The 27,228-nt window shown below is 44.4% G+C and overlaps 1 protein-coding gene across 1 annotated transcript in view; it reads left to right on the top strand.

Annotated features, from left to right (window-relative positions):
* Window positions 1-762: 762 nt before the first annotated feature.
* LOC134453876 (uncharacterized) overlaps window positions 763-27,228 on the top strand; it is a 56,755-nt gene continuing 30,289 nt past the window's right edge. Inside the window, exons 1-3 of the mRNA XM_063204625.1 lie at window positions 763-850; window positions 1,886-2,132; window positions 2,636-2,694. Coding sequence (XP_063060695.1) covers window positions 1,891-2,132; window positions 2,636-2,694 — 301 coding nt within the window. The 5' untranslated portion in view covers window positions 763-850; window positions 1,886-1,890. The remainder of the gene's footprint in view (window positions 851-1,885; window positions 2,133-2,635; window positions 2,695-27,228) is intronic.

The following is a 27,228-nucleotide window of genomic DNA, read 5'->3' as shown; positions in this document are numbered from 1 at the left end:
GTTGAAAAAAGTCAGCCTACACATGTGCAACAGTTGGACATTTTTCCTTATTTATGTGGGTGAACTTAGTCTTTCTCTCTTTTTTTTTTCACTCATATATTCATTAAGGTATGACATTCCTTACAGTCACACCCTAGACACCTCTGAATGTATTAACATGGTTGCATTGCTAAATAAAATCATTGTATGTATGATACACAAGTCTTTGTTGTGTAATTGGTCCCACATGAACCTATACTATTATGGCCATGCGACAAGCAGCAACTTTACCAACCAGCAGCTTTCAAAGTAATTCATAGTCAACACACAATGAAACCAATCAAGCCATCACATGCTGGCTTAGCATTGTGACAAAAGAACCATAAGATTAATTGTGTAGGTCAACCACCGGGCACCGGGCACCTGGGTCCTTGAAACCACTTGAAATGCTTGGAGGGCTGATAGTGATAAGGCAAGACATTTAACAGTATAATTTTCTGTCCCTGTTAAATAATAGTCTTCTGCAATATTAATACAGTATTACTATTATTGTTACACAATGTACAAAGCACTTGCATTATAGAAATGCCCCACTGTAGTGCTATATTTAGATAGAAATAATTCAGCAGGACCTAGTAAATAAGATGTAACCACATGCTTTTGCGCAGGCTCCAACCAGTCTCCAGGTCTGTCTCTGCTTATGGGTGTGCTCTTTAGTTCTGCTGATCATATAGCACCTCCCAGATCTGGATAAGAAGTGTCAACTTCCTGTAGAGCATATGCCCGGCATTTTTACCCTCCCTTTCTCTCAGTCTCTCAGCTGATCTGTACAAGTCCAACTTGGATAGTATACAATCCCTTATTTACAAAGGTAAGTTATATTAAAGTACAACTGCAGATGGCATATATGTGTTATTCAAGGAAAATAGAAGTATAATGTAGCTTTAGTTGTATAATGTGTGTGCTACTAAGTCTCCTTTTCACTATTGAGGCAGTCTTCATGCATGTTATGAAAGTGAAACCATCTCACAAAAATTCTGAGCTCAAACTCGGACATGAAGTCCCTCAATAACAAATGAAAGCCATATGAAGATATAAGTGATGTACGGGTATTTCGTTTGAGAATGAAGCAAAGGTTAATACCACATGACAAAGGCATGTTGAGAAATACAGCACATAGCATTTGAGGTACTGTGCTTTGAGAATACAGAATACAACTTCAAATATATCACACATATTTAGGCTGCTGTGATGTACGTGTGTTAACCAAACAGCTGTAGTTGTGATTGCATGTGTAATTCAATGTGTAGTCTGTCTGCTTATGCAAGAAGAGGGGAAGAGGATATGTTAGCTGACCATATTTCCCATATGTGGGGACAAGTATTTACAAGACAAGCATTTTATTGTCAATGTAAAGCATATAATAGCATTGGATATAAAGACAAATCCATTTGAGTCATTCCATCTTTAATCACTCTATCCCATAGAAACAGATTTTAATGAAACTAGGCATGGATATATAGTAAATCATATGAGAGAACCATAACATTGCATTTTCATGACTAAATCACTAAGCCAAGTGTTGTTGAAATATGTACTGAAGAGGACAAACATGATTAGATTTAATTGGAGACACAAATATGCCTATTACAAGAGTAAGCATTTGTTGACCTTAATAACACTCACAGAGAGAAAGAAAAAAAATGCTTGTGAAGTGTCATGTAAGACAGATTTCTGTGCAAAAAGGACAATAAAAGTTTATCTTATCTTATCTTGTAAATGGCATTTCTGATAGTATACAATCCCACTAGATATGTCTATGGAGCTATGGCTTGGGATAGACACAGGCATGATGATCATGATGACGACAACAATGTTAATCGTTCTTCCGCATTTGCAATCACAGAAATCATGGAGGGTTCTACGGCTATGTATACGACTCTAGACAACTTATCTGAATCTGACTTTAAAAGATTCAGAGAGTACCTGAGTCGGGACTTCAAGAAAGGCTTTAAGCCGATCCCCTGGGGAAAACTGGAGAAAGCAGACGTGACTGACACAGTGCGTCTGATGAGGAATAGCTATGGGGACCAAGGAAGTTCGGAGTTGACAAGGGACATCCTGGAGACTATGGGATGTCTTGGGATAGCGAGGTGAGGTTATTGACGTGATGTCCAGCTTATGAATTACACACATAGACTAATAGTACTAAAGTTGGATTTGTATTGCAATCATGTACATTCTAAAGTGTACCATCATTTACAGACATGTCAATTTTCAATATCTGGCATCCATCCTGGTACAGAGGCACTGCTATGTGCAATGTGAATCACACACAATTGTCTTTGTTTTTTATTCACTTTCAATGGCTGCATTTACTTTCAGTTGCAGTTGCAAGTAGACTTAAGACATCAATTTGATAATTAAAACACAAAGTAATATCTGTGAATTGTATTTCACTTTGAAAATGTCAACTTCTTCACAATCATATTTTTCGGGACAACCTGTAAAGGGTGTGTGCAGATTTGCCACTGCAATTCAAGGAAAAACATGTGTCGTTTTATTCAGTAAGACATTAACTGCTACCATTAACGGGAAAAAATGAAACACCTTTAAAATATATCATCTGAATTTCTTCTTTCTTTTTTCCTGACAGTAGATTAAGTGGAGGGACTCAGAACGTTGAAGATCTAGCACGGGGACATTCAGAAACAGGTATGAATAGCTGAATTCTTTCAGAGTGATGTACAGTACAATACAGCCATCAATAATAAAAAAACATTTACCGGTATGAACATTTTTAAGAAAGGTTATATCATTCAAAGTTTCGTCATTGGCAGACTTCTAATTAAACCTCAGTCCAAGATCATCCAATTCCAACCAATCTCATTCACACACACACACACATACCCTCCCCCCACCTGTCCTGCAAAATTGAATTAAATAGCAAAATAAAGGTTAAAAAAGAGAAATTCTAATCATTGTCTCTTGGCTGGATATTTGCATGTTGTTGCAGATGGTGCAGCAAAGTCAGAACAGATGACTACAAAAACAGGCACCACAGCAGACGTGACAGACAAGCAGCTGATGAAGCTGGCCAAGTGCATGGGCGGGGAGTGGAAGCAGGTGGGCATCGGCTACCTGGGAGTGCCCAAGGAGGAGCTGGAGAGGATCCAGGAGTCGGAGAAAGATGTGGTCATGCAGCGTTATTGCATGCTGGACAAGTGGAGGAGGCAGAACAAGGGCAAGGCTGGAGTCAGGGAGCTTCACGACTGTCTGAATGAGGACGACGTTCCCAATGGTGTCAGAGACTGCCTGGAGGGTGAGGCTGTGTGTGTGCGTGTGTGCGTGCGTGCGTTTGCACACATGATATTAGGATGTTTTAAAACTCACTCATAATCATGCAAATGTTTTGGCTTTTGCCTTTCAGAGATGTTGAAGAACAACTGAGGAAACTGATCATTCAAGACTGTTGGTAGAAACGGATCCACTTGTCAGAACAGGAGCATTGGACTGAGTTGGGTTTTAAATACTTTTCCTGAGGAAAGTATTTTTAAGAGGTCCGGTCTCTTTAAACCGAGCATGTATATAATTTCTACGGTGCTTCAATCTCTACTACCAGAGGAAAACATATCCTGGGGATAACACCATATCCTGGGGATCAACTTGATTTGTTATTTTTTTATTTTTTTATTACCAAATATTTTATACGTGCTATTGGATTTGAAGAGGAAGTACGTAAAAGTTAATTAAAAATCCTGCAACCTTTTCTCCAACACAGATGTCTTTGCTGTTTAATTGGCCTGCAGCCACTGTAGAATAGAGTACCTGTCTTACGATCAGCTGATTCTGAGCATGTTGAATCAAATTTGCTTCAGGGTTTTTATTTTTCTGAAGCACCTCTTTGGTTACCCTTTCAACCAATGTTCAATGGTGTTCATGTATTCATGTCTGTATTGTATGTAGGCCTATGCTATGTGTTCATTTATGTTCACCACCTTCATGTAAAAATGTAAAATTTGAAGTCAGTAAGAATACTTCAAGTTTTCAAGTTCAAGTTTTGATAATGAAGCATGTGTTCATACTGAATCAACAGTTTTAAATGGAGGAGGAAGGCTATGAAGGCTATGGTGGGGTGCTAAAAGTGCCCGCACCAACTTTGATGTTGTATAATTCCTTAACGACTTAAGCTATGACTACGAAACGTGGTGACTTTTCCTAAAATTTAGTTGGCTACAATTTAGTATCAAAAGATTAGGTTTATAACGGTTTTCTGATAGGTACGTCCGACCAAAAATCACTGATCAGAATGTCATTATTGTTCCTTTTCATATTTTCTTGTTATTTCCATCAGCATCTGACAACTTTGTGAACATTTAAGTGCTCTGAAGCATATAATTATTCAAATGTAAGTGCATTACCTACATTTGATGGAAAATACAATATGACGATTTTTGGCATTAAAATCTGATAATGATGTCATAATGATGTCATAGTACCAAATAATGACACCGAAATGATGTCATTCATAGATTTCCACATGTAGATCATCTCCCTCAAGTTTGGTGGTCATACGGTATTCCGTCCATGAGTTATGAAGGGAGGGGTCAAAAGAGCCCCCTCCCCCTCCCCAGGCCCAAGAATGCCAAAAAAGCCCAGTCTGAATAGGGTTAATAGTAGTATGGGGGGAATCTGCAACTTGTTAGCTTGGCACCACTCAGTTATGTCCTCCACAATGCTCAGGTACTCCCTCTGCTGTCCATTCTTGATACACTCCACAATGAACCTTTTTCACCGTGATGTCAGACAAGTTCTGTTTTGAAGTGAAGTAGCCAGTATAGGCTACTTACCAGTTTCAGGCAGAAAACAGTGGCATCTTCATGTAGGCTATTGGCCTAAGCCACTGCATGGAACATGCACTCGTTTTGAATGCATTGACATGTTCAATATTCGTAGGGGTGGTCTCAGCTTGTTCATGTGGGGACGACAGCTGTACCTGAGGTCTGTGTTGTATAGAATAAACACTAGGCCTACATGAGAGACCACCATTCCCTGCGGCACACCTGCCCTGCTGACCACAGGCTCTAGTTGGCCTGGAAAACTGGAGCCGTTTGATGAGCTCATCCAGAGGATCCCTTTTTTTTCTTGTATGCTGGGGCCCCCATTTGGATATAAGAAGATTTCCGCGACCACATATTACAAACAGAAAAAAAAAGTTCTATGTATTTTTTTTAAATACACCTACGTTTTAGTAATATTCCTACATTTTAATTTTCAGTTCACAGGAATATATAAAAACAAACCAACGCACAAATGAATACTGTTACCAGACTGTTGAGCCTAGTAGTGTCCGATGTATGGAATGCTTATTAAATAAAAGCACATGTTGAGCCTAGTAGTGTCTGTGCACCAGTCACTTCTGTCAGAGACCCCCTGTACCTCCATGACCCCTCTGGGGGTCCCAACCTGTACTTTGGGAACCGGCAAGGGTCGCCAGCATCATCCACAACATTGCATTGTCACTCAATAACAGAAGCAACTGGATGGTGTTGAAAGCACTGGAGGAATAATAATAAAAACATGATTCTAACAGCTCAGCCCTCGTTTGTCCATGTGAGATACAGAATAGCATTCACCAGGATTAGACATACTGTATGTCAGTTATGTACCACCTCATCACTTTTTTAAACACACTCCAACTGTCTGCTATGTAGGGTGCATTCAGGTAAATTGGGCCTCTTTTTGGCAAATTCAGAAAGACTGATGAAATCTGAGGAAGATAATCTTTAAATTGCTGAAAGTTTAGTTTGATTACATAAAGTTACTTATAAGCTTCGATTTCATGGCAAAGAACAATGTGATTAATGTAAAAAATATATATGCATTTATACAGGCTTAGTGACAGGTGTATTTTACTGAATTGGAAAAATGCATTCACGTAAAATGGGCCACCTATTCATTCCAATGTTAAAATTAAGAATTCGACAAAAAGAAAAACAAAATTAGTGATGATTTTCATATTTTTCCATTTTTATTTTTATTTTCAACACATCTGTTCCCAAAAAGATATCACAGATTCATTAAATGGGCTCCCCTGACACCTCCCTCTATTAGACACCCAATGCTTACCTGGCCTAATTTACCTGATGGCCCAATTTGAACTGAATGTACCCTACCATTAGGTTTTTAAAACAAACTCCTATTCTCTGTCATGTATTATCTCATTCATTCTCAACATACTCCAATTTTCCAATACTCTGATTGGTATAATTCAACTCATCCTCTCCTTACTCCAACTCTTTTTCTTTATATCAGTTAATGCCAGATAACTTTTATCATTTATGTTGTTCTCTGACAGCTTTGCGTGTGTGCATGTTCCTGTGTGGGGCATGTAGGCTACTCTGCCCTTGTACGTTTGCACCGCCCACATCTGGAGAGAAATCTGAGCTCACTTCCTACATTCCATGGACAGCCAGTGTGTTAACGTCTTCGTGTGTCGTGTTAATGCTCATCTGTTAAAAAAGGATCTCCAAACTTGTTCTTTTGAAAAGGTAGGTGATACAAGGTCATAGTTCATTAAATATCTGAATGTTAGACTGCTGCTCATCGCTTTATTTTATGCAAAGGGCGCACAATTACAGCCAAGTACAGATAAACTATTTAGTCTGTGAGAAACTTGTGTCGATACTTGTATTAACAGAGGGAGGAAGTTTTAAGAAAACATCTCAAGGCAATCCTTGTAGGATTTGATTCTCATTTTACGGTTTGTAAGTATAGCAGATACACACAGGTAGCATACCGCAAGACCACACTGACACACCAAACACCGCAGAATCACACACATGCAGGTACAGGCACAGGCACAGGCACTGCTATGTGCAATGTGAATCACACACAATTCTCTTTGTGCTTTTGTACATTGACTTTCAATGGCTACATTCACTTTCTGTCGCAGGTAGGCTTACCTGTAAGACATCAGTTTGATCATTAAAATACAAAATGATGGCTGGGAACTGTATTTCACTTTGAAATTGTCAACATCCTAACAATTATATTTTTCGGGACAACCTGTAAGGGTGTGTGCAGATTTGCCACTGCGGTAAAACCACCTCTAAAATATATATTATCACAATTTCTTGTCTGTTTTCTTTTTTCCTGACAGTAGATTAAGTGGAGGGACTATAGAAACAGGTATAGCCGAATTCTTTCAGAGTGATGTATTCACTTCATTAAAAAAATACATTTTACCGGTATGAACATTTTTAAGCAAGGTTATATCATGCAAAGTTTATTCATTGGCAGACTTCTAATTAAACCTCAGTCCAAGATCATCCAATTCCAACCCCTCTGTTTCACACACATACATGTATACCCTCCCCCACCTGCCCTGCCAATTTGAATAAAATAGGAAAATAAAGGTTAAATTCCAATCATTGTCTCTTAGCTGGATGGTTGCATGTTGTTGCAGATAGTGCAGCAGTAAGTGAAGATGACTACAACAACAGGCACCACAGCAGACGTGACAGACAAGCAGCTGATAAAGCTGGCCAAGCTCATGGGCAGGGAGTGGAAGCAGGTGGGCATCGGCTACCTGGGAGTGTCTGTGCAGGAGCTGGAGATGATCCAGGAGTCGCAGCAGGATGTGGTCATGCAGCGTTATTGCATGCTGGACAAGTGGAGGATGCAGAACAAGGGAAAGGCTGGAGTCATGGAGCTTCACGACTGTTTGAAGGGGGACGACGTTCCCAATGGTGTCAGAGACTGCCTGGAGGGTAAGGATACGTGTGTGTGCATATGTGTGTGTGTGTGTGCGTGTGCGTCTGCATGCGTGTGTGTTTGTGTGTGGCCAGCCTCCGCCCACAAGCCATCACAGTAGGTTGTAAGCTACAGTAAAAGGGGTTTCACAGCACGAAAAGGGGGATTTGTGGCTCTGTGGACGCCACCAATCCTCCACGGAATTGCCTAAATTTCATCGGATCGCTTCCGCTTTTGAAGGTGCGAAATTAAAGGTTTCGTTGTTATCGGTCGGAAGCGAATCAGACCCGGGGAGAGCTCTCACAGCAGGGTGCTAATTGCCTAACGATTACCACATGAAAGGCAACGACAGCCAGCCCGGACCGCGGACTAGCCTTGCTCTTATTGGACGAAAAAGACACGTGACTCAAAGTAAAAGAGCTCCGCTATTGGTTAGCAGGGTCAGCAGCTACGACCTTCTATTGGTCACGTTGGATTAATTTATGCATACCATATACAGTAGGTCCGTATAATTATGCTAAAATTATTATTACTAATATACCTAGGTTTATTTTACTCTGTATATTCACATCATTATAGGCTGCACTGTGATGGGGCTATAGCATGCATGATGTGAATTTATTGATAAAATGAAAATGAAACGTTTTTTTTTTTTTAGCGCTTTTAATATCACACCACACAATGTACACACACTTTGACAGGAACCATGCATTTCATAAAAGTAAATAATTTAAAACTACACACATACCCTGCACACAATATACTCTATATGCAGTGATGTATACAGCACTCGGGGCACAAATGTACAACTCAAACATTGCATTACCGACATGTTAGGTTTGGGGATGGTTTTGGGAAGGGCACAATTCATAAATCTCAGAAACATACAATGCTTTTTCAAAAAAGGGTTCTATGTTCCCCGCTGCATCCAAGTAGACTGCTGCCACATTGCAAAGCGCAGGTTGTTGTTACACCTCTGACAGGTTAGGTTTAGGGATAGCTTTGGTCAGGGCACATACAAAAATGGAGTTGAGTAAAAGTTGTCAATTCATAGTAAATACGTGGTAAATATGAAAGTAAGCGGAAAAATAGTGCAGGTACGGCATTTTAGTACAGACTATACAGGTATGTACAGTATTATAAACATTGCTGTTGATTTCATGTTCTTCAGCCGCCAATCATGCCAGCAGGGTCTACTGAAGGTCTCTGGTCACTGCGTCCTCGTCATACTGCAACAGGCACTCTGTCTCACTTCTGGGAGCTGTAGAAACAAAAAATAAATAAATACTTCGCCATGCATCTCATATTGACATAGCAAATATATCAATAAGCAAGTCATATTGAGCCCAACAGGGATAATCTTACACTATTTCAGTCTTCTGTGGTCTCTTGTAAGATTGGCCCATCACCATCCTGCAGGACACTATGTCTCCCTGCCAGGATCTGTAGGATGTAAGAAAATCAAAACATAGCAATGCACAGCATTGACAACTTATCTATAAAGTAGCACAAGTCATATTGACAATGTAGGCCAGGGGTGGGGAACATATGTATTGAGGGCCGTTTAGGACCCTGGAGGCCGTCTTATTCGGCCCCGGATATATTTTTTTAATGTTATTCAGTTTCACATGAAATATGACATGTTTTTTAAAGAAACCTTAAAAAATACATTTGCAATACAATTAAGTTATATTCAGGGAACCTGAAGAAGGTGGTGTTTGTTTAAATGTGGCTGCCTTCATTAATGGGCAGTCATGGGTGAGCGGTTAGGGCGTCAGACTTGCATCCCAGAGGTTGCCGGTTCGAATCCCGACCCGCCAGGTTGGTGGGGGGAGTAATCAACCAGTGCTCTCCCCCATCCTCCTCCATGACTGAGGTACCCTGAGCATGGTACCGTCCCACCACACTGCTCCCCATGGGGCGCCACTGAGGGCTGCCCCCTTGCACGGGTGAGGCATAAATGCAATTTCGTTGTGTGCAGTGTTCACTTGTGTGCTGTGTCACAATGACAATGGGAGTTGGAGTTTCCCAAATGGGCTTTCACGCTTTCACTTTTTCACTATAGGCCTAAAGTGAAGGGGAAGTACGGCCCTTGGAGGACTTTTACGGCCCCTCGGATGAATTTGAAGTGGCCCTTCGAATGAGAAAGGTTCCCCACCCCTGACGTAGCCTATAGGTTAAGCTTACCCTCTTTCACTCTTCTGTGGTGAGACTGTGCCTACCGTAAATCCTCTAATATTGGCCGGGGCCTGTATTTACTCAAGTGCATCTTGGACCAGGCCATAATTGGAAGGAGGCCAGAATTAGAGACAGGCCAATATTCCTATTTAAGCAAAACAGACTACCAGTGGAATGAATAAAACCATGTGTCTACCGTATTTTGAACCAATAAAATACTTGGTTCATTTATTGAAAAAGTAGGCTACAGTTACCATAATAGTTACGGTATTGTGCGAATGACTAGGAGACCATCGTCGGTCCATTTACTCACGAGGCGTGTGTCCCTTCCTCCTCTGTTTGTCTTTCCTCCCGTTCTCGCCTTGAGCTTATGGACACGAGATGCGGCAACAACATTGACATTGACGGTCGTATTCCAATATCTGCGGCTGTTTCACTCCCTATTTTACCCCAGACTTCGCAAGGCAAACTGTTTCTTGCTGCAGCCAAATGTCGGGGAAATATACATGCAATTTCTGTCTCCGTGTGCACCGTTTGTTTTATAGTAGCAAATGAGTCCTTTTTCGGAGTGAGGACCTATGTCTAATGTTAACCAGCTTAATGATTGCAGTTGTGGATTTTGAGAACAATGTGAGATATCCGGTAAACGGAAAATAAATAATTGATTCTAATTTTAGACCCAGCCTATACAAGAGACCGGCCCTAATTTACCTCCGCCGACTGCGAGACCGGCCAATATTAGAATACCGGCCAGTAATGGAATACAGGCCACAATTAAAGGATTTACGGTATTAAAAGATAAAAAGTATCAACTGAAAGAAGGAAAATCCGCACTCACAAAACTGCGTCTCATTATTTATTTATATTACCACCATGTCCAAAAAGCAAACGCGTTTCGGCTATCAAGCCTTCATCACGTATCAGCTTTACCTTGGAAACTGGAAGCTTCTCTTCCCCCTTCTTTTCTTCCGGGTTAAGGTCTTGGGTCATATCAATGAGATCCTATTTTAGCCACTACTGCATCTTTTAGATTATTGTCATGTTTGGAGACCCATCCATGACACATCTTAAGGAGGGAAGGAGGTTGTCGTTCAGGATTTTACTGCAATTGTCTGTCCATCCTTTTTTGTTCATGCTATGAAGTTGTCCTGTGGCCTAGCCAGAAAATCATCCTCAATGATATTACCACCTTCACTGAGGTTACCGCTTGATTATTGGGCATTCTTGGGGTCATATAGGTTGCATTTCTCTTTCTCCAAATGAGAAATTGAGGTGTACACATTGTATGTATGTATGTATGTATATATGTATGTATGTATGTATGTACGTATGTACGTACGTACGTACGTACGTACGTATGTATGTAGCCTATGTATGTAAACGAACAAACCAAAAATACCTTAGATTTGATTTTTTTTATATAACACTGTAATACTCATGGAAATGTTTTTATCTTTACTTTTCAGATATGGCTGGCTATTTGTAAGTCAAATATTCAATCTATTTATGTGAATGTCAAATGCTGCGAGTTGTACATGACCAATCAAAACAGCAAAATTAATGGAATAGTGTGTCTGTCTGCAGTTCATATACGTATGTCTGAATGTTACACAGTAAGTAGCTGCCATCCTTGTTTTACAGAAAATATGATAATGTCCCAAAGGAGAATCTAGCAGCAGTAGCAGATACATTGGCCTCCACTAGCAGTTCCTACTCACATACAGCATATACATTAGCCTCTGCCAGCAGCTCCCACTACACACTAGCCTGGCTCTCACCAGACGGTGTATGTGAGAGCCGTATATAAGAGAGAGTTTGGCCAACTTGAATCATGGACGCCATGTTGGCTCCCCACGGCGAGGATTCTACAGTGTAACCCTATGGGCACCATATGTCAGAATCGCTGGACTTAAAATACAAAATAAGGCGTGATGGATCTCCAAACTTCGCTTGTGCTATTATCAAAATCCCTACAGACGAACGCAAACGTTAACAACTTTGTTCGTATTCACGGAATTGCTTAAAAGAGGATTTTGTCAGCACAGGACATAACTCGCGTTGCCTTGCGTGTTATTGCTGCCTAGGTCAGGGCCAACGTCAAAGTCGATATTTAAGTAATTTACAAAATCAATATTCACAACAATGGTCAAGTTAATGTGTAGGGACCCTGGTGATACTTGCAGCAAAGTTTCATCTTGTTTCGAGATTTGGTAGTATATCGGTTTTGATGTGCTTAGCAGTGCATTCAAAATGTGATTTACAGTAGTACTATAGACTGGACGTGAGTTTATGTAGGCCTAAATCGCAGGAAAAAATGGCCATAACATTAGCGCACCAGCAATAATAACTTTGTAGTAGCCTACCCAGGGCAACGTTTTCACATCAGAGTTACAGATGGCAACTAGAAATGCACCCAGAGTGTGCAGACCTCCGCCAAGGACGTTCAGTTTGTTTTTAGACACATAGGATAGCCTATTTGTGTGATGATGTGGTGTCATTTATGCAGGTTTATACACCATTAGTGTGGTCAGAGAATGAAACAGTGAAGTTGTAACCAAATTATATCTGTCTTTTTTTATAGAGCCTAATTACCATGCCCTTGATTAACTGTGGTCTGTTAACATGATTAACCTTAAATGTAATGAACTGGATAGGTCTACCTTTCCCTCCTTGGCGCTGCTACCTACGATTAAACTCTTCGTCGTTATTCATTCATTAGGCCTATTTGTAAAATAGGCTAGAAGAACCAGTCTGTGTTTCGCATGCTGTTAAGCAAAAGGCTTGCTTTAACTGACAAACTTCAACTGGACAGACGAGACAAGGGTGATTTGTTGACAGGGAAAAACTCGGAGAACAATAAACTCCGAGAAAGCTGCGACGATATGCCTACGAAGGGTGGATTTAAAAAAAATAAAAAATAGGGCGGTGAACAGTTAGGCTGATGAACAGCGCCAAGGATCCAGTTCACTACATTTAGCCTACATTTGTAGGCTACAAACTTTAACTGGACAGACAAGAGAAAGCTGATTTGGTTGACAGGGAAAACACTCCGCGAAAGCTGCGACGATATGCATCACCCTGATTGATTACATTGATTACATTATGTTTTGGTGCTATTGGCTACCCACGCACCTGGCTTCAGCCATGCAGGCACAGCAAATCTGCGCGTTCTGTGTGCATTCTGTCTGGCTTTGTGGTGACTGTCGCAGCACAACTTTGATTAACCTTTCATATAGCCTGTAGTGAACCGGGTAGGCCTAATTTCCCTCCTTGGCGCTGTCTGTTATCTGTTATACCACTATTCGCCGTTATTAATATTATCTCCAGCCTTCGTGAACTTCAACTGAGCAGGGAAACACTCGGAGAACAATTAACTCCGCGAAAGCTGATTTGGTTGACAGGGCAAACACTCTGCGACGATATGTGTGCCATATTGTATATTATTATTATATATCATTTGGTGTGCTATTGGCTACGCAGCCATGTAGGCACAGCAAATCCAAAAGCCTACATTCTGGCTGTGGTCACTGTCCATCAAGCGTAGGCCTAATAGCCTACATTCTGGCTGTGGTCACTGTCCATCAATCCACCTCGCAGGCACGCCCTGTCATAGCTCAATTCACCTCGGCCACCTTGTGGCAGGCCGCGAAATAGCAGCGAACGAACAGAGTGACAGACGGACAGACATGTAACACAGAAATCGGGCGATCACATAACCTCCTGGCGGAGGTAATTAACCCTTGTAAGGTTGCAAAAGAAACGAAGTATCCAAGGCACTCTTCCCAAAAAAGTTAAAATAGCTTTATTAAATGGCTAAATCATTGTAGAAAAGTTAAAAACGCCAACATGTTTCGGCCAAGGAGTGGCCTTCATCAGGGCAGAGTCAATACTGAAGCGTCACTGGCGCAGGTAACAAAAGAAAAGTTTGACAGGGGTACACTTGACACCCTGATGCAACCCATTTCCAAGTATGTGGACTTTTTTATTAAACCACTACCATCACTACCAGCATATATACAGGACACCACTGATGTACTATGTCAAATAAGGGACCACAACTTTATTGGTCCAGATGCGCTTCTGGTGACCATGGATGTCGAGACGCTTTACACGAACATTGATCACGACCAAGGGCTCGCTGCTTTAAGACATTTTCTCGACAGACGCCCACTCCCACACAGCCCTCCCACTGACTTCTTGGTCAAGTTAACAGACTGGACATTGAACAATAACATTTTTTTGTTTCAGGACCAACTTTTTAAGCAAATTAAAGGCTGCGCAATGGGGGCGTGTTTTAGCCCATCGTATGCGGGATTGTTCATGGGGAAGTGGGAGGAAGATGTTGTCTTTACTAATGACAACATCTTTAAAGATAAGATCAGATGGTGGGCCCGTTATATTGATGACGTCATCTTATGGTGGGATGGTAATGAAAATGAACTACTGGCTTTTCATAGTTACCTGAATGCGGCCAACCAGAATATCAAATTGTCTTTAGACTACAGTAAAGAAAAGATAAACTTTTTGGACCTTGAAATTTATAAGGATATGGATGGCTACCTACACACAAGTATTTTTAGAAAAGAGGCTCACAAGAATACTGTCTTACATGCGAAAAGTTTTCATCCCCCCTCATTAATTAAGAACATCCCTTTCGGGCAGTTCCAAAGATTACGATGAATTTGTGATGACTCGCACGACTATGACTTAAAAAGTAGGCTAAAGAAATGTATGGTCGTTTTGTTTAACGTGGCTACTCATCTAATGCATTGAATATGGCGCTGGAGAGAGCCAACTCCATTGAACGTAGCTCCTTATTAACAGGTAAACCCGCACCTGCTAAACAGGATAGGGTATTCTTTTCCACGCGCTATAGCACCAATGCGCCTTCTATAGTCAATGCGATTAAATCTAATTGGGATATGTTGAAATGCGATACTTCCTTGCAAAATATTTTTGATGAACGACCTATTTTCACGTATAGGAGAGCCCCCACATTGAGGGACAGACTGGTGAGAAGTTATACGCCGGCAAAAGAAAAAAGTACATGGTTACCCACGGTGCCCAATGGCACTTTTAAATGTGGACACTGTAATGTTTGCGACATTGTCTCTAAGACAAAAGGATTTACCCACCCTGTCACTCTTTCTACATACCCTACCAGGCACTTTATAAATTGTAAGAGCACCCATGTGGTTTACATTCTGCAATGTGGATTATGTGAGGCTTTTTACGTGGGGCGCACTAAGAGACGCTTCCAGGACCGCCTTTCTGAACATAAATATGCGGCACGGGTTGGTAACTGCGAATATGCTATGACAAGGCACTTTGTGGAGACCCACAATAACAAAACGGTTAAGTTCAGTGCTATGGGCATTGACTGTGTCCCTTCTACCCCTAGGAGAGGGGATAGACAAAAAATTTTGAATCAGAAAGAGAATAGGTGGATATATAAATTAAATGCGACGTCAACTCCTGGACTGAATGATTCATTTGAGATGATGCCTTTTCTATAGCTAGTACACTGAGTTGTAATTTTGACTTGGTATAGGGAACCCCCTTTTTTACTGTTTCAAGAATACTGTATGGATTATTTTGTTTCATTTTTCATTCTTTCACTTCTTTTCTCCTAGTTGTGTGTGTTTTTAGGACGACGAGGAGGCGGTGCGTCATGACCAATTTCCGCCTACCTGTCAATCACCCGTCAAACCCCTGTCAAACTTTTCTTTTGTTACCTGCGCCAGTGACGCTTCAGTATTGACTCTGCCCTGATGAAGGCCACTCCTTGGCCGAAACATGTTGGCGTTTTTAACTTTTCTACAATGATTTAGCCATTTAATAGGCCTAAAGCTATTTTAACTTTTTTGGGAAGAGTGCCTTGGATACTTCGTTTCTTTTGCATCCTATTTTTTGACCAAAGAGCACCTTCGGACTACCAACTAAAAACGCCGTAGCCCTCCAACTTTTCCTGTTGTTAACCCTTGTAAGGTGTTACCTTGCTGTTCTACACAGCACAGCAAGAACGAACTGTGTTCAGCCCGCGAACGAGACCAGCAGGGGCGCATAGCAACAGTCTCCATGACCACGAATAAACAATTTAACGTGGCAGAGACGAAGGCATACTTGAAGAGTTCAGATGCAAAACCCCCTAAGTGCCTTTTCAGAAAATAATCTTAATTCATTTTTATTTAATACAAAGCTATATAAATTGCAATATATATATATTTTATTTATGTAATATAACTATTTATATGTATTATCGAGTACATAAATGTAAACCAAACCAACAACAGGATTCACTAAAAATATAGAAGTGCAGGTCTTCAGAAATGGAGTTAGGGGGTTTTGCATCTGAACTCTTCAATTTTTTGTTAAAAGCAGCTTGCAATTGAGCTTTTTTGAATGTGTGCTGCTGTTAAATAAATAATATTGTTAGGCAAAATGAGTTAAGTTGATATGTTTGGACAAGAGAAGCACACAGGAAAAGTAATAATGCCCCCCTCCTCCTCTCGTTCACTGAACTAGTTCGCTCGTCATTCACCCCTTGCTCTCTTGCGTTGTGGCGTGACATAATGAAAATGAACGACTGAACGAACTGTGAACGAACGAATTCCTCAGCAGAACTGAACGAAGAGAACGAACTGGTGGGAAAGAATCGCCATGCCCTTCACTAGCTGACAAACTAAAGTGCATTACCGTAACAAATAAGTTCCACCGGATATTCGTTGCTCCCTGCTCCACTTCCTGTGGAGCTACCCCCATACGTCTGCAGCTGGGTGCCTCTCATAGATTTGACAAGCTTAAAGGTCCACTCTAATAGAAAACCATTCTTACATGTTATGTGCACCATTATTCAAAACCCATAAACCTGAATCATTAATTAAGTAAAAAATAATTTGGGTTAGTAATTTTATAGTTTTTAGTTAATTTACAAAATAAAAATTTCTGATTGGATATCACATATGTGACATCACAAGCCGAATTTCATGACTCCGGAAATATCGATTTTTACAAGAATTAAAACAAGATTTTTTGTAATGCTTCAACGCTGTTTTATATGGCATTGTAGGCCTACTGTGGGTACCGGTAGTTGTTGTGCCTACATGTTGGCAAACCACTAGGTGGCACCGTTACCTCATATTTCAGAGCCATGGGGACTGTTGTTTACTTACTCCAACGAGACGAGGCAGGTATAGCTACAGCTGAGCTAGCAAGCCAATGTGCGACTCGAGATGAGTTGCAGACATGACGCTGTCCTGACTGACTATTAAGTTTGAAAATGTACTTCCGAGTCTACATTACAACTTAGTTCTTACAGATTTGATCACTTTTCAAACACAGTATGTTGATGTAATTTGTAAAGACCGCGATTGTTGTCCTGGCCATTGCAAAAACATACAGTAGCAGCTGGAGAAATGACAAGGCTAACAATGTGAAACGATAGCAGCACGAAGACATGGGATTGACGGCAGGCAAGAATGGGGTGTTCGATCGTTGAAATTATAATTCATAGGAGCCCTGACAGATACTGTATTTGGAAACGGATCGTGAGACTGCTAATGGTGCTCGCCTGGGTCTCTCAGTCAACACATCGGTGAGTAGGACTAGCTAGCCTGCTAGCTTCGTCGACCTACTGTGCTTTCAGGGTTGGGTGGGTGGAATAGCTGTAAATATGATGCAGTATGTAACAGATGAAACACTTTCCGTAACTTTGGCTCCCTTGATTGGCCGTTCAGCTACCGTATACTGGTGTGAACATAGATTGTAAGTGTGTCAGATACATAATCTCCGTGTGACATGTTCTACTCTTTTGGTGCTACTGGCTATACACATGAACGGCATGACGTTTTCCATGTGCGTTACGCCCATTTGTGGGGGAAAACAACCCATGCAAGTCAATTAGTGATGTTGGGGTTTAATAAACAAAAGATACGGACCAGTAGACTAGCGTTGCTCACGCGCAAAATGCCGAAAACGTGTTGGGTTTCTGACTGTTCAAATAATATAGCCAAACAGCCGTGGCTGAAGCATGGAATCTGTTCATTTAGGTTAGCCGATGTAGCATGTAAGTCAATGAGACATTCGGTTTGTTTTCACCCATAAAGGGGCGTAACGCAAATTTAAGAGCAAAGTACCCGGATGACCGTTCATGAGTATGGGGCACCTAAGTCACGCCCTCTACTTCCTGGTTCATGGGGCAGAGGGAGTCAAAAAATGATTACTGGGCTTGAAAATGAGTGATTTTTGGATTTGTGGTGCATAGGTGGAGGTCCAAAGTTTGGATTGGTGTAAAAAAAAGACTCATTTTCAAGCCCAGTCATTATTTTTTGACTTCCCCTGCCCCATGAACCAGGAAGTAGAGGGCGTGACTTAGGTGCCCCATTAGACTGTTTAGAAACCCCATGTTGCTTTTGAGGTCAAGCTTACAATGTAAGGTGTTAGATATTCACCCCAACAGCGAAAATGTCGGGGTGCAGATTTGGTATTAGAGCCATTTGTTTCACTTCATGTCTGTGGACGGTGTCCTATATTTTATACAGCGGTGTTGTGCTTGGACGTTTGCTTGGTAGTGTGGAGACGTGGGGAAAGCTAATAAGCTAGCCTTGTAGTTACAGAACTCGTGCTGTTAGACTTTCTATTTCATTGAAATTGAAAACATTTCTTTGCAAACTGTTCGCCGTCTTGGATAATGAACACCATGCACTCTATAACACAAAGAGATAGTATATTTGAACTATAACATCACTATCGTATCCGCACTCAGATCCAGTTAGCCAAGGCGCTGCTAATGACCCGGTGGCGTTCCATTCCCCACACTGTGCACTGTGTACTGAGATGCAGTGCACTTCCCACCCTCAGCTTATCGGCAAATAAGTGCAGATATTTTGGTTGACACAAGTGCGTGGATTGAGACGTGTTTTTTCATCTTCTTACATCAATTCCGGCTCGTATTTGTTTTTGGGGGGCGGGACTAAGAGTGTTGAAAAACGGTTAAAACAACGTTTACAAACAGTCCTTACTACTGAACAAAACAACTTCTGTACATTAGAGTTCTGTTTCTGGACACATGAAAACACGTTTGAAACCATGTAAACGTATAGTTTTCTATTAGAGTGGACCTTTAAGTTATGAGAGTAACTTCAAACTTAATTCATTTCTAAAGCTGGGTCAGGATTGAGTTTTTATGAGCATGTAGCCTATATCAATGCCATCATAATCAGGGGTGCACATAACTTTTTTAGGGCGTTACTCATATGCGCACCAGCAACTTGGTACGCACCTCATCCGCGGTTTAAAAAAAAAAAGTCCACTGTCCGCAGTGTCGGAGGATAAAACATGATCACCACGAATGTTGACACATGTTGTTTGAAGGCTAATGCAACTGGTGCAAGGTAGCCTAATCAAAAAATGTATTAGTTTGGTATTCTTTAAATCTTAATTAGCCTACAAATGGTCAACATGTCATCTTCAAGTTAAGTGATTATTGTCTGAATTTCATCTGTTTTTGCCGATTTCGCCGTCATGCCTGGTAACTGACGCACAGACGGGGAATAAACTTGTATGCGGTGTCCGTTTGGGATATGGTGGGAGGAAGCTGACGAAATTAAGAAGTGGAGCTGGCCGGGAATTGCGTGCATTTAAGAAGCCACGCGCATGCATGCATGCTTTCAGTTTTTAACTTCTATGCGTCAGAGTTGCCAATGAGAATGGCGGGGGTGCGCGTCCATTTTCCGGAGTTAACAGAAACAGACGGCACAATTCCACAATGATGGAGGGAGGAGAGAGCCTCAGGAGCTCAACTCGGTCGCGCTCGCGCCGACTGTCGTTAGATTTAGGCTACAGTTGATATGCGAGTGACATGTCTATTTTTAGGCATTCATGAGAAAACGGGACACATTGCGTCCCTTACCTGTTCAACACAGAACGCATGATTCCTCTGCCACATACGGAACGATTCTGGACTGGCATTACATTTCTGTCCGCTCATCATTAGCCTCAAGCCACGGCACTTAGTTGGAGCCATTTCTCGGAAAGTTTTTTTTTCAATCTCACTCAATTTTCTTTGTTGTTGGCGAAACTCCAAAGAAACTGATTAGGCTACTGTTGTCTGTTTCTTTTTGGACATGTTCGACCATTCACCAACATCAACAGTCTCTTTCTCTTTCTCTTATCTTTCAGGAGGGATAGGTCAGTACGCAAGTGCGCTGTAGTGACCAAGGTGGCAGTACGCATTGCTAATTTTTGGTGCGCATGCTCATCTGCGTACCAGTTATGTGCACCCCTGATCATGACTATTTCTTTTAAAGGTAATTGTTAACAAAAGTCAAATGGAAAAAATGGCATTTACCTCACACAACACGGACAAATCTGTTGCTTTCCAGTTCTTCCTTCTGACCTTTATATTCCATAAAGGGGATTTTTATATCCGTTTAAATATCCCAAATTCTTCTGGTTTCGTCACGGGTTAAACAATGTCGTTTTTACTCCTGACCCGTCCTGCACTACAGTCATATGCACAACAGTTTGGCATAATAATAATGCAATAATAGCATAGTGACGTGTTCATTCGTATATTTGATGCTCATAGTGGGAATATGGGGAGCAAACATGGCATCCATAAAACACGTGACCAGCCCAGAACCAATCAGCATAGCGGGATTGCTCAACGTTTGAACCCATAGTTGACCAAACTCTCTTTACGGCTCTGGTAGCTTCTGCATCCGCTGGTGGAGCAGAACTACACTGGTTGGAGCCATCGCATGCTCATTGACTGTGTACCAGACGGTAGTGTGTGTGGCTCTGCTCCACCAGGGGGTGCCAAAGCTACGCACACACCGTCTGGTGACAGCATTAAAACTATAGGGTATGTAAACTTTTGATCAAGGTCATTTGTCTGTGCTGTTAATATGATTTGGAAAGAGTAAACAAAGCTGATTGCTAATAAATGTCTTCAGTTAAAGGGGCATTCCACCGGTGGAGACATGAATATTGTATTGAAAGTGGGTCATATATATAGTAGAATAGTAGCATACATTTCTAATTTGGTGCCTTCTTGGCCGAGAAAATTCAGAAAATGACTTTTTAGTGCTTGTGGATTTGTGACAACAATCCCCATAATGCACTGCAATGCTCAAGTTCCACAGGCCACACCGAGTTATTTGGGAGACTCTGTTACCTCGTTCAAATAGTCGAGAATCCCAAGAAAGCCGACCTAAAACCTCGGGAAAGTGGGCGTGAAGATTTGGTGACGCAATGTCAGATCGATAATTATTGAGGTTGATCTCAGGCGGAAGTATAGAACAACGAGTTCCCGACCTTATGTTTTGTATGACGACACACGCATCATCAACATGGCGCCCATGCATGCAATTAGCATGTAAACAGTATCAGAAATGCTAAAATATCATCTTGTAATCACTATCAACAACACCAGTTGATGTCATTCAACATATGTCAGTACTGCTGGTATCTGACTGTTTGATTTAGTCTACTTAAGCTAAAATGGTATGTCGTGGGTGTGAAGGCTCAAGGTGAGGTGAAAAAAAAAGAAAAGAGAACCAAAACAAAACATGCATGAATTCCGATTGTTCCAGGATCAGTGGCGTTCATGCGCCAAACTCCAGAACTCGATTGTCATGTGAGCAGTGTCGTCAGCTGTCTCGCCATATGCATCATCCCTCACTCAGCTTGCAGGCAGTGTTGCCAGATTGGGCTGTTTACCGCCCAATTGGGCTGCTTAGGATGGTCGTGTGCGGGTAAAATGGCATTTAGCAGAAAAACCTGCCCAATTTTAGCCATAGAAATCAGCAGAATTGGGCGGGATTTTGAGCTTCTTGGCGGGTATTGAGCATTTTTTGGGCTGGAAGACATCAGCCTCATCTGGCAACCCTGCTTGCAGGTGCATCACAGTGGGACAGACATCACTGGAAAGGAGAAGCTGGAGCACACTGCAGCTTAGTTTTCAAGACTTTGTTCTATTTCGTTCCTTCTGACCGCCAGAGGCGGTGCTTTCAGCACTGAATATTCATCTTACGGATCAGCAGGTCGAGAATTAATATCAACAAAGTAACACGTGACCTGGGTGACGTCACCCGGTGACCCCCGTGTCAGGGGTTAAGACACCGGTGAACCCAGGAAGCGACGTCTTTCATCTTCTCGATTGCAGGTTTCGAGTTGATCGTTTGAGATTTTGGGATTGACCTGACGCTTTGTTCGTTTCGCACCCATAGGGTTGGGGCTGTGGGTTTTCCACCCCCCATGAAACGGCGTTGGTCGCTTTTTCCTTTGAGTATCTCTTTCACATTTACGATGTGTCCGACTCCGACTGAGTGTTATCCGCTCGGTGGAGGAGGGCTGGCTAGGCTACCTAGCCTGCCTAGCCCCTGGCTCGAGGCACTGTTCTCGCCGACTGGAGGCTAATAACTTGTCCTTTCCCGTGGAAGGTAGGCCGTTTTCTGATCATGTATTAACTGCTACCGCGTTATCTTCAGTAGTGTTTCCCGCAACTGGATTTGACGAGCGGTCTCGTGGCGTGATACGCTTTCGAGTTGGGATTAGGTATTAACGCCTGCCTGCCTATGTTGGCCATCGTCTGGGTAAGTGGACTGTCATTTACTGTTTCGATTTATTTTCGCGGTGTTTCTCGCCGCGGAATGTTACTATTACTGGGCGATTGTTGTGACACTCGACGCGAGCTCGGTTACTTGGGTTCGCGTGCCTGTATTTACGTTACGGCTTCATTGTTTGTACAGTGTAGCCTGTCTGTACGGTTGCTCCACGGGCCAGTGTGTTTCGCTGTGCCCTTGCACCGGTGGCGTCACGCTGCTCCAGAGATTCAATCTACAATACAATCTCTCTCTCTCTCTGGCTGCACTCTGCTCACCCCGGTTGTTATTCCTGCCGGGTTGTGTTCTTCACTGGTTTATTATTGTCTGTTTTCACCTGGGGTGTCTTCGCCCCAGAAGTGTATATTTGCCTTGCATTTCTATCACTGTGCTACTCCTGTCTGCCCATGATATTGGCTGTGCTTATGGTATGTCCTCTATTGTGAGTCACTGGGTGTACAGCGCCTACCGACTACATTGCAATGTAATGTACTTTACTTTACTTTATTTCTTCAGGACATTGCACATGAATGAACGTATACATACATGTACATATATGTAAATATGGCAGATTGTAGCCCGAGGGCTAATTTCCATCTGGTGTCCAAAATAGGCCGAATCCAAAATGTTAATGTCCATTGTTATTTGCTTGTCAGCTTGGTGTTGCCGCCTGGCTGCTGGCTCCTGTTGGCTATGCTTGGGGCGTCCTCGCCCCTTGTGTTTTATATTCGCAGTATTTGCTGGACATTGTAGTGTCATCTCCTACCTGCTGCCAACTTTTTACCTACTATTGGGGTGCCCTCGCCCTGTGGGTATGTGTTGTTTGTTTGTTCCCTTCTGTGTGTTGCAGTGTTCGCTTCCCGACACGGGACCCTCGTCTTGCCTGATTACTGGGTTTCTTCTTGGCTGCCATTGGATGTCCCAGCCCCTTCTGTGTGGTATTCACCAGTTGGCCTGGAGCCTTTGCATCGGCTACCACTGGGGTGTCTTCGCCCTGCTGTGTGTATTGCCTTGTTTACCTGTCGGCCCTGACTGTCCGACTGCTGGCTTCCCTCTCGGCTACCACTGGGGTGTCCTCGCCCTGTGTGCCTGCCTGCCTGACTGATGCATTGTCGTCTAGGCCCCTGGGACTGGTGCCTCTCCTGCCTGGAGCTGAGATGCCTGCGGCTGAGGTTGACAGATGTGGCCTGTGCTGCTTGCTCAGGTCTGCGTGCGAGAGCACTTACGACCGGGCTGACGCGATTTGGCCCTCGGCCTACAGTTCCGCTGGCCACTGGTGGAGTTGTCGGCCCTGTTTTGCCGACCTGCAGCCTCTGACACACGGTGACCGTGTTTTCAAATGTGCCCTGCCTGCTAGCGACCCGGACGGTCGCACGCCGCCGCCACGGCTGTCGCCCTCTGCCGCCACAGCTGTCGCCCACCGCCGCCACGACTGTCGAGTCGACCACCGCCACCACAGCTGTCGCCTGCCGCCGATGCCCGCACCATGCCCTCTATTCGGGTGACACCGTCACAGCCCAGTTGCATTGCTTGTTGCATTGCATTGGCACTGGGCCCTTTCTGGGTGGGTTGGCCATGGGTGTTTTTCGCCCGATGGCTACATGTGAGTGCCGTACCTGCTACTGCTACAGAGTGGGTTTCTGGCCTCCACCCTGTGGCATGCTTGTTGATGCCATGGCTACTACAGCTGCCACGGCGTGCCGCTGGGCCATACGCACCCTGCCATTCCGGTTTACATGGCTTGCTCGGTTGCTTCGCATGCTTGCATACTTGCTCTCTTGCATGGCTGCATGACTTGCATGAGACCGCATGTGTGCTCCCCGCTCCTCTGCTGGTCTCTACCATTCAGCGTCCTGCGACTGTCTGTCGCTCTCCTGGATACCGCCTGCTGTCGGCTGTTTCATCCATTGGCTTCTTGTGGACGCCCGGAGCACCTCAACCGCCATGACTACTACAGTTGCGCGTGTTGCTCCGCTTCATGCCCCTCTGTGTAGCTTGCTTTTCCCTACCTCACGACTGGTTCTAGTCGTTCTCCTGGGTTTGGCTGACCGTGGGTGTCTCCACCAGTCAGCTCCTTGCATGCACCATTGGCGTTTCCGCCTGTACGACTGCTGCTGCTCTGGGTGAGTGGTTTCACACCATACCCTGTTTTATGCTCTTTGGCACTCCTGCGGGACTGTCTGGAGTCTGTTGGCCTTGGCCGACTTCACCGTGGACCGTTGTGATTACAGTTGGTGCCTTCGCCTCTTCTGCTGTGGCTTCGGTATGCAAGATATGCTCTGCGTCCTGTTGTCCGCTTTTACCCACTGTCGTACGTCTGGCATGTCGTCGTCCTCCTGACCTGGTTGAGCCTGGGACTCTTTTGCCCCTTGGCTCGCGGAGTGTGCCGTTGGGCTTAAGCCTCTGTGACCGGTGCACGTGTATGTCGGCATTGCTGCCCTGGGTACAGGACCCAGGTGCTTCCTTCATTGTCCTCGACTGTGGCGCGTAGGTCGACTGCTGCACGTCGTCCCCCCGAGCTCTTGGGCTATGCATGGACTTGCCATGGGCTACTTAAGAGTGCCATTGGTGCCGGCACCACTGCAGCTGCGGCTGCTACTGGTATGTTGGAGCGTTACCGCTCCTTCTCCCATTGTTCTTCATGTTTCCCCACTTCATGTGTGGTATGTCCGGGGGACAGGATGCCACTCTGACTGCTACTACTGTCCCTTCGAGTTTTCGGTGGCTTACGGCTGTTCGCTCTGTTGGCCTCGCTATGGATGGTCTCACATGAGTGCTCTGGGCACCGGTGGGCGTACACGCCCCTACGACTGTGGATTCTGCATCTGGCTGGTTCAGCTTCATGCTCTGCTGTCTGCTGCAGGAGCATCGCAGTTGGCTTGTCATGGGCATCTGCGCCCTGTGTCGCGCACCTTTCCCGCTGGGCCCGGCTTGTTGACGCTTGGACTGTTTACGCGTCTCTGCTGCAGTGGCTGTACCTACTACTGGTTACCCTGCCTGTCCCGCCTGTCTATACCCATGGCCCCTATGTGGCCTTTACTGGTGTTTGGCTGACCGTGACGCTGTGCGCGATGGGTCGACGATCAGGCATTGGCCGGGCTGCGGGAGGCCTCCATCTATGGCTCTGCCAGGTATTGAACCACTTCTGACCGCCCTCCTTGCCTTGCCGGTCAGGGCGTTGATCTGGCGGGGTGCACTGCCCTGGCCACTTAGACACGTCGCAGATGAGCTCGTCTGCGAGGTCTATGATGCAGCGCTGCGTACGACGTGCATTGGGTTCTTGATGTCCCATGTCTTGTTGGCCTTCTCTCGGCCCCCATGGACCGTTTTGGGACGCCCCCTGTGAGTTCTCTCTGACTCCTGGTTGCTGGCATTCGCCTGTCTGGCCTGAGTGCCGGGGCAGAGTCACACAAACCTTGGCCGTGGTACGGTGATTGGTTTGGCTTGCGCGACACCCTTGTCGGGGCCTTGCTGGAAGCAGTCTGCTCTCTTCCGGCAGCCCCTATATGTCCCTTTTGGTCCGTCCGCTTTGGGCAAGCCACGACGCGGCTTTTGTGTCGCACCGGCCGTGCAGCCGATGCTGCATGTGGTTTTGTTTCGCTCACGCTGTTGTTCTCGACCTGGTGCGCTTTGTCCTGTTCTCGACATGCAGACCCCCGGCCTGGTGTCTCTAGGCGTCGATTTCTGCTTATGACCAGCGTACTCGCGGGCATTGGAAGTGGAGGCTCTCCTTCCTTGCTCTCCGCCCCTTCCAGGTGTTGGGCATGCCGACCTCGGCATCCCACGTTGTCCCTCTTGGCCTCCGCTTGCTGAGGCCTCTTTGGGTTGGATATGCCGTTATGGCCCCTGCCAGGTCCTACTGTCGCTGACTGCTCTACATTGCGTCTGGCTACCATGTCCGCCTTCGACCCTGGAGGTGGAACTCGCGTCTGTTCCGCTCTGCCCTTGCGCCGTGGAGTCATGCCCACTGCTGCTGCCCTTGCACGGTGCGGTCGTGCCCACTGCTGCTGCCCTGGACGGTTGGTCTGCGGTGGCAGTCCAACACTGCCTGCGACCTGTGGGCCCCCTGATGATGGCCGTACCTTGGATGAATGTAGGGACTGGCCATCCTGATTGCCCTCAGACGCTCTCTGGCCTGTCTTGCGGTCTTGTGTGGAGAGGGCGGCTCATCTATCATGTGCGCCGCCTTGAGTCCTTGCCCTCTCTGGGCCTGTTACAGCGGCTGCTTTCAGAGGCCGACACTTGTCTGATGGGCATGGGAGCAACTTCCTTATGGGCGTCCAGTGCCCTGTTGTTGACCTTTTCCGTGTTCGCCTCTTCCATTGTGGCTCCTCCCGTTTGTGGCACCGGGTGGTATGGTACCGCTACGGGGTGGCACAGGTGTCCCCGTCAACTGCTATGCTAACTGCTTACTTGCTGCCCCCTGTGGTTCTCACTCAGGGAGCTCGTGGATCCTTTGGGCCAGGTTACACTGGCTTCCATGTGGCCGTTGGTACGTGCAAGGACGTGTACGGCACGGCCTCCTCAGCATCAGGCTGCACCATTGCCTGGTTTTCTTAATGTTGCCCCACATGTTACTGTGGTGCTGGCGGTGGCTTCAGGCCGTCTCAGTAGTACTGACGACGGGTAGGCACTCCTCATGACTTTGTTGGTATTAGTCATCCAGTGCTGAAAGCACCGCCTCTGGCGGTCAGAAGGAACGAAATAGAAC

The sequence above is a fragment of the Engraulis encrasicolus genome, chromosome 8, assembly GCF_034702125.1.
Source record: "Engraulis encrasicolus isolate BLACKSEA-1 chromosome 8, IST_EnEncr_1.0, whole genome shotgun sequence".
Lineage (NCBI taxonomy): Eukaryota > Metazoa > Chordata > Actinopteri > Clupeiformes > Engraulidae > Engraulis > Engraulis encrasicolus.
Note: the sequence above shows the minus strand (reverse complement) of the source record. Positions and strands in the feature narration are given on the sequence as shown.